General features: G+C 37.5%; 1 protein-coding gene across 1 annotated transcript in view; it reads left to right on the top strand.

Moving 5' to 3' along the window:
• Nucleotides 1-1083: 1083 nt before the first annotated feature.
• The window catches only part of CEP295 (centrosomal protein 295), a gene marked incomplete at its 5' end in the record, with an annotated part of 42008 nt that continues 35949 nt past the window's right edge, over nucleotides 1084-7142 (top strand). The window contains 3 exon segments of the mRNA XM_029085048.1: nucleotides 1084-1284; nucleotides 2483-2607; nucleotides 3510-3603. Coding sequence (XP_028940881.1) covers nucleotides 1084-1284; nucleotides 2483-2607; nucleotides 3510-3603 — 420 coding nt within the window.

The following is a 7142-nucleotide window of genomic DNA, read 5'->3' as shown; positions in this document are numbered from 1 at the left end:
TCAAACCCACATGTCTCCAATTTAGAGACAATTTCTATTAATTTCTATTTAGTTTGAGAATTATTTTCCTTTTCTTGTGTTAGTTTACTACTAAGTGCCTGTTTTGCTTGTGATACATTTTCTATTTGCTAGATCCACTTTGGCATCAGTTCCAGAATCTCTTCTTCCCTGCCAGCTTCCCAGTATCTACCATTTCTGTTTGGCCTTGAGCATGCAGCTGCCTCTCTTCTGGTGATGTGTCACTTGTGTAAGGGTTCTTACCTCTTAGAGTGTTCCAGGTGTTTTCACAGTGGTGATGCAGAAGAAATAAGATGACTGCTAATGCAGAGCTCCACAGCTTTCCACTAGACGAACTGAATTGCTACAGTGTCATAGCTCTAATGCTTTTAAGTACAGCTCCTTTTAGATGTCTGAGCAGAGTACCTTTAAGTTCTTCAGAACATGTTTGTTGATCATTTTGTCTTCCATTTCTGTCCTGCTGTTAGAGCACAGGGCTACTTTTCCATTTCTCTTCTTACTCTTTTCTTAGTTTTCTTCTGCCTTGTCCTGCACAAGCTGTTTTAAGTCTTTCACATCTTCAAAAAATACGCATCTTCAAGACATTTACTATGTACTGATCTTTCACCCTTCTTGGGCTTTTTTCTTGATGTTTTCCTCTTTAGCAAAGAGAATTTTACTGACAAAGTGGAAAACAAAAGTTTAGTAAACAGACTTTAATTTGTCAGTGTAGTTGCTGATTTTCTTTACACCGTGTTGTATTGTAATACGAGTCTTTAATAAGTTACTGTGTTGTATTTTTCGAGGGAAGGATGTTCCAAATAGTGTTTGCATTTTGTTTATCAGTTGTATGTTGCTCTTTGGGCTTTAACCGAAACATTTAACTAAGATTAAATTTATTATTTAATATATTCATTTGGGAAAAATGTAATGGCAACTTTAAAGTATTTTCTGGACAGATTGTTAATGGAATAGTAGATGAGATGGAAAGCTGAAAGGAGGGTAGAGTATGTTGCGGAAAGACTTGCTGCAAAAAAAATTGTGCTTTTTTAAGTTGCTGACAAAACATAAATGCTTTTTCTGCAGGTTAGAGAGCAACAGAAGGATATTGCCTCGCAGATAAGACAGAAAGTAAAGCAGAGGAGAGAAGAACAGCTACGTCAGCTAGAGGAGGCACTGAGAGCTGAATGGCAGAAAGCACAGGATCAGAAGATGAAAGCTTTAGAAGAACTGTATTTGTCAAGCTTAAGAGCGATTGGGGAGGGCCACCGACAAGCCAAGGAAAATGTAAGTGAAACAGCTTAATTTTATTATCAGATAAATTATTTATGTTCTAGAAATACCAGACTGCTCTTTGGTTTTCTGTGTTCTTGATCTTGCAGTCCTAATACCTAAAATGGCAGTTTTCTAAGAATGGCAACTTCTTAGAAATGTTTATGTACTTTTTTGTAGGTATCTTTCCACAAGACCAGGATTAAATGGTCTAGCAGGCTCTTAAAGTTATTTTGATTATGTTAGATTATACACATAATATGACAGCAAATGTTTGTACTTAACTAAATTGCACATGGTGAATGATTTTCTCCAGTATGCCAGTGATATAGTAACTTTTTTCCTCTACTGTGTAACAGTATCTTTTTTATAGTTAAGAAAATACACTTAACTTTTTTTTCTTTGGTGCTCAAGTGACATGGGAAGTCTTGGTAAGGGCTTCAGAGGCCTTTGCCTAGACTGCAGACTGGTATCACTTCTTAATTCTGCACCTATAAACTATTTTCACTTCCTTCAAAATCCTATAACTTGTGTAGTCTCTTTGAGAGATCGTTGAGGTTGTTGGGTAGAAATTTTCCATAGGTTTGACTCTGAACCAGATTTATAGAAATCAGTGGTGCCACAGATTCCTGGCATGAATTTTGCAGCCTAGCTTACTCCCTGAATTAGTCAACTTTTTAACCCAAGTGAAATAGCATTATACTTTTCCATATCTCAGTGTCTCTAAATCAAGCTTTTTGTAAAGTCCTTTCTGATGCTAGGACAGATGAGTTTGTGGAAAACTGTGGTACCAGCGCCATAGGAACAGAAAACCAGTCATAAGGAAATGTTCCTGTTGGCATAAGATTGTTGTAATACATGCCTGAAAGGCAGTAACATGCTTTGTCTGCACAGTTTAGTCAGCTTTGTCTAAAAGATGTAAGTATATTACCCTGTATCAGAGGTGCAGAGAGGAGGTGAGGTTTCCACATCAATATTTGGTTACACTGGCTGAGGAATGTGGCAAATTTGCTCCTGGTGGTGGTAGAGAAAAGAGTAATGAAGATGGTGGAGAAGGAAAAGTTATTATTTGGAGTAGTTTTAATTGAATACAGTAGAAAGTAATGTTGAGCTTGTGATTCTTCCCAGCAGTGCTTAATTTGAAATATCACCCTGGTAATGTGAGAAGTAAGTAAAATCCTGTATTAAGTGCTTGCAATATTTTATTGTTAAGGAACCTGACTTAGAAGCTCTGGCAAAGCAAGCAGAGGAAAGGAAAGAAAGAGCAGAGAAGAGACACAGGAAAGCCCTGAAAGAGCAGAAGTACCAAAAAGAAAAGTTACTTCGTGAGCAAGCCCGGTATGCAACAGTTAACCTGGTTTTATTAAGCATAGAATGCATTTTACAGTGTCACAAGGTGAAAGGCAAAAATCTTGATGCTTCTTGCTTGGAGCTTTTTTAATCTTGAAATTTTTCAGGCTAGAGAACTAATGCTTGTGGTCAAAGCTTGTGGATTTTGATAAGAACTGTAGTTTTAAACCAAGACACAAATGTCAGGTATACGAGCTGGCCTTACAGACTCTCAGTGAGCAGGAGCCCTTTCATCTCTGTGTCGCTATTTTCAGTCTGGATTGTTGGCTGACAGCTGTTCAGTGACTTAGGAAATGAAATGTTCTGAGGCCAGTTCCTGATGGAGAGTTACCCACTTGAAAAAAGGTCCCATTGCATTTGTCATGGTCTTCCTTTGCAGTGGGTTTTATTTGTTTTAGCTTTTGTTTGTTGTTTTTTGTTGTTTTGGGGGGGTTTTTTAGCAAATTGGACCAAACTTGAGCTTGCGTGAAAATGAACTGTGTGTTCTTGGGGATAGTTGTGCTTGAGTAGAACTCAGACCTATTGATTACTTAGGTTTGTCCACACTTGAGGAATTAAAATAAAAGTGATGCAGTGCTTTTTGAAAACTCAAGTGAAAAGCAGGGATTTTGCTTTGTTCTTTAGAATCTTGTGTGTATATTAACATTTTTGCATTACTTCAAAAAATTAACTTTGCAGGGCTACCTCCCAGCATAAGCTCTGTTGACTTTTCAGTGTGCTCACCCATCCCTATCTCCCAAGCAGTCAATTCTGGTACATCTGATTTGCCTTTTATTTTGCACACTGCTGTCATTGTTACTCGATGATTTTCCTTCTCTCTTCTCTTCTGTCATGGTTGTTTGGGTTTTTTTTGGTGGGGGTGATGTTTGTTTTTGTTTTTTTCCCACAAGACGAACAAATGCACGTAAACATGCTCTGGAAGTGGAAAGACAAAGAGCAGCCAAAGTCGCAAGCCTGCCACCTCCTCCACCACATCCTCTTGAGGTGAGTATCTGTGATGTGATAGTGATCACAATTTCAGAGCACTATATAATGTAATGATTTATTTATTGGTCTGACTCCTCACAACAGAATATCCAAAATTGCTCTTTGCATACTATTAGAAGAGTGGTTCAGCAAAAATCAAGAAAATTAATGAATTTTTAGGTATTAGCAGACTTCTTACTGCTCAGCTTTGGTATTTTACTTCTGATCTCTTATGTGTGGATTTTATTTCTTGTCATCTGAGATCTTATTTGTGTGGTTAATGTGTCTTTTAAACTTTATCACGATCTCATTTTCATTTAATAGTCACAGTGGTGTTAAACTCCACAATGATCTTTCTGAGCATGTACACACCACCTCAGCCTTCTGACATAAACATGCAGCAGTGGCATTTTGTTTAGTTCTGTAATAAAGATAGTTCTGTGGTTTTAGCTGTGGGGTTTTGTTTTGGGGTTTTTTTGCATTTTTTTTCCCCCTTCAATTTCTTTGTTTCTTGTAGGGAATATTTAGGGTAAACTGTTTAATTTTGATAGGACACCAGTACCTAAGGCTGTTGGAGAGGAAAGTAGATAAAACCCATACTGTAGGACTGCAGATGTGAACTGCAGGAAGAAAACATCATGTGCATTTTTACTTTGGAGTTAACTTACAGTAAATTTAATTTAACTGAACTTCATTCATGCAGAGTTGAAGTTGCCTTATGTGTTGTTGTGCCCTTTCAGACTGTCAGGTTCAGGGATATTCAGACCACTGACAAGAAAAGAAAGGATTTAAGGTATACTAGGCCCTCTCAGAGCCAGTGAAGTTATCAAAGCTTTTCCCAGCTACATCCAGCATGTTATGTAGAGGTTAGTGTGTTTTATGATAGGGGTTTGGTACTGGTGTATCTGGAAGAAGTGAGTAAGGTTTGACCCTCATAGTTTTCAGAATGATTAGAAGGAGGTGTGCCTGTGTACCTTGATCTGTATCCCTTAGTACCTGCATCTGTAGGTCTCCTCACTGGCCACCCAAGTGTTTTCTGACTGTGGAAGTTGTATATGAATGAGGATTCATGCACATATTCTAAGGGAGTGGTAAAATTTGGGGTTATTTCTGGTGAAGTATATGCAGTGTTGGAATTTAGAGCAGGTGGAGTAAGGGCCTGTATGGTACAGTTCAGGTAAATCCAAACACTCTTTTGCTGTTCTCTATGTTGTTCCATGTGATGGTTTCTTGGTGTATTGGCTGTAGAGCAGGTGAAAGCTGTATCAGTTAAAACTTTGACTTTTATTTTCAGATACTGATGTTGCTCAATGTGGCATTGTTGGAAAAGCATGAGGTGCTGCAACGTTGCTTTCTAGGATGTGTTTTATTGTTTTGTGTTGCTTTCTTTTTAAAAAAAGCTTCTAATTGGTGATTGAAAGTCTGCTGCAGTTACATGTATGTTTGTGAATGATGTAACAACTAAAAAGGCACAGTACTTGTGTAATATTTTTCATGTAACAGCCTCAGTAATGCATCTCTTGTTTGCATTTTACAAATGAAGAATTCCCTTCTTATTCTTTAGTCTTTTTTTCACCAGGGCAGGCAAGAAGACTTTGTTCAGGTTTCCCCAGGTTCTTGTACAATTGCATTTGCAATTGTCTTGGGTGACAGGTCTAGGTCAGTACCCTGTTTAAGTATTGCAGGATCATAACTTCCTTTCCTGAAATTCTACAGTTTAATGCCTTTCTACCCATGAACAAATGTCCTTTACTCACCTTTTCAGCAAACATGATTTTGGCTGGTTTTAGCCGATTTTGCAAACATCTGGATTTTCTACAATATGTGGGGTTTGTTTCTTCTAAGAAGTTCATGCTCTTGATAATGGCAGATTGAATCAGCAGTTCCGCAGACATGTTGGATTTTTGTTGAGGAAGGAGGTTGCATTGTTCAAATACAGCACAGCGTGTCAATCTGATCCATGTAAAGACTAGCTGACTATCAACCTTTCTACTGGTTTTCGTATCTGGTTTTCATAGCAGCCTTCCAATACCTGAAAGGGGCCTACAAGAAAGCTGGGGAAGGACTTTTCATAAGGACAACTAATGACAAAACAAGGGGAAATGGGTTTAAACTGGAAGAGGGTAGGTTTAGATTAGGAAGAAGTTCTTCCCTGTGAGGGTGGTGAGACACTGGCACAGGTTGCCCAAGGAAGTTGTGGCTGCTCCTCCCTGGAAGTGTTTAAGGCCAGGCTGGATGAGGCTTTGAGCAACCTGGTCTAGTGGAAGGTGTCCCTGCTGATGGCAGGGGGGTTTGAACTAGATGATCTTTAAGGTCCCTTCCAACCCAAACCCTTCTATGATCTGTACGGATTTTAATCCTTTTGTTATTAGCCTGTGTTGCTGGGAGGGCACAGGGTGAAGAATAAAGTTACTTTCTTGGAAGAGTAACTGGATGCCATGTACTGGATGGGATAAATGCTAAGTAATCGAAAGATCAGAGATGATTAGAGCTGTGGCTTATTCCTAGTTCTGTATAGAGGGAGAAAACAAAATATGTTAACTATCAGTTTTGGGGGGAAATCTGGGGCTTTGTTTTGCAAATGCATTACTTGAAAAGCCCTGAATTTGAATTGCTTAACTTTATTCTAAATCCTGTCAATTGCAGCAAATTACAAGGTATCTGCATAAGCATGCTTATTTTCTTGAGTCAATTTGCATAGAGCTTATTAAACATAACTATAATCATAATCTGATGTTCTGTTGCAATAACAATTGGATACAATTTCATAAAAGGGAGCTCGGGATAGTGTTGTTCATTGCAGGGTTACTTAGATTATAAGAATCATTTTCTGAAGATACTCCTATTATTGTTACTTTACCCAGTTACAAAAGAAGTGGTTTTGCTCTAGATACATTGTCATAATCAAGTTTAATTCTCAGAAGGATGCCTTTTAAGAATTGAGACCTTTTTTAGTTAGACCAAGTGTTAAGTTACTTAATTGAAGTTAAACTGTAGACACCGTTTTATTGACAAGCCTCACAGAGTTCTTGTGAACTTAATTTTTTTTAATATGATCTACAGGATTGTTATATAATGGATATACAACCTAAAAATGTTACTGTACTCTTCTTGAGTATGCATAACGCTTGTAGAGTTGTGTTTTCTTTTTTCTTTTTCTTTTTCTTTTTTTTCATTTCATGATAAATTGCTGCTCCAGTTTTGCCAGATTTTTGTATAGAATTATTTACTTTTTTGGGGGGAGAGGAAAAAAAAAAAAGAGGGGAATTACAAATCTCTTGATGGAAGTGTGGACAGATTCTGAAGCGGTTCTACCATGAGGTGTAATAATGTTACATGAGTGTTTTTTTTGTTGGGTTTTTTTTGGGTTTTTTTTTCAGCCTAAATTGCTGTTAACATTAATTGGAAAATTGCAGCCTCCAACATAGTTCTTACTTCACAGCTTTTGAATAAAATTCTGGAGATTTGGTTGATTAAATGTAATTGTTAATTACTGACTGGTTAGTTACACTTTTTGTTTTTAAATAATTTGGAAGACTGGAGTTTAATTATACCTT

Source organism: Antrostomus carolinensis, unplaced genomic scaffold (genome assembly GCF_000700745.2).
Source record: "Antrostomus carolinensis isolate BGI_N321 unplaced genomic scaffold, ASM70074v2 scaffold6260, whole genome shotgun sequence".
Lineage (NCBI taxonomy): Eukaryota > Metazoa > Chordata > Aves > Caprimulgiformes > Caprimulgidae > Antrostomus > Antrostomus carolinensis.
The sequence above is the reverse complement of the archived record's forward strand: the minus strand, read 5'-3'. Positions and strand labels throughout refer to the sequence as shown.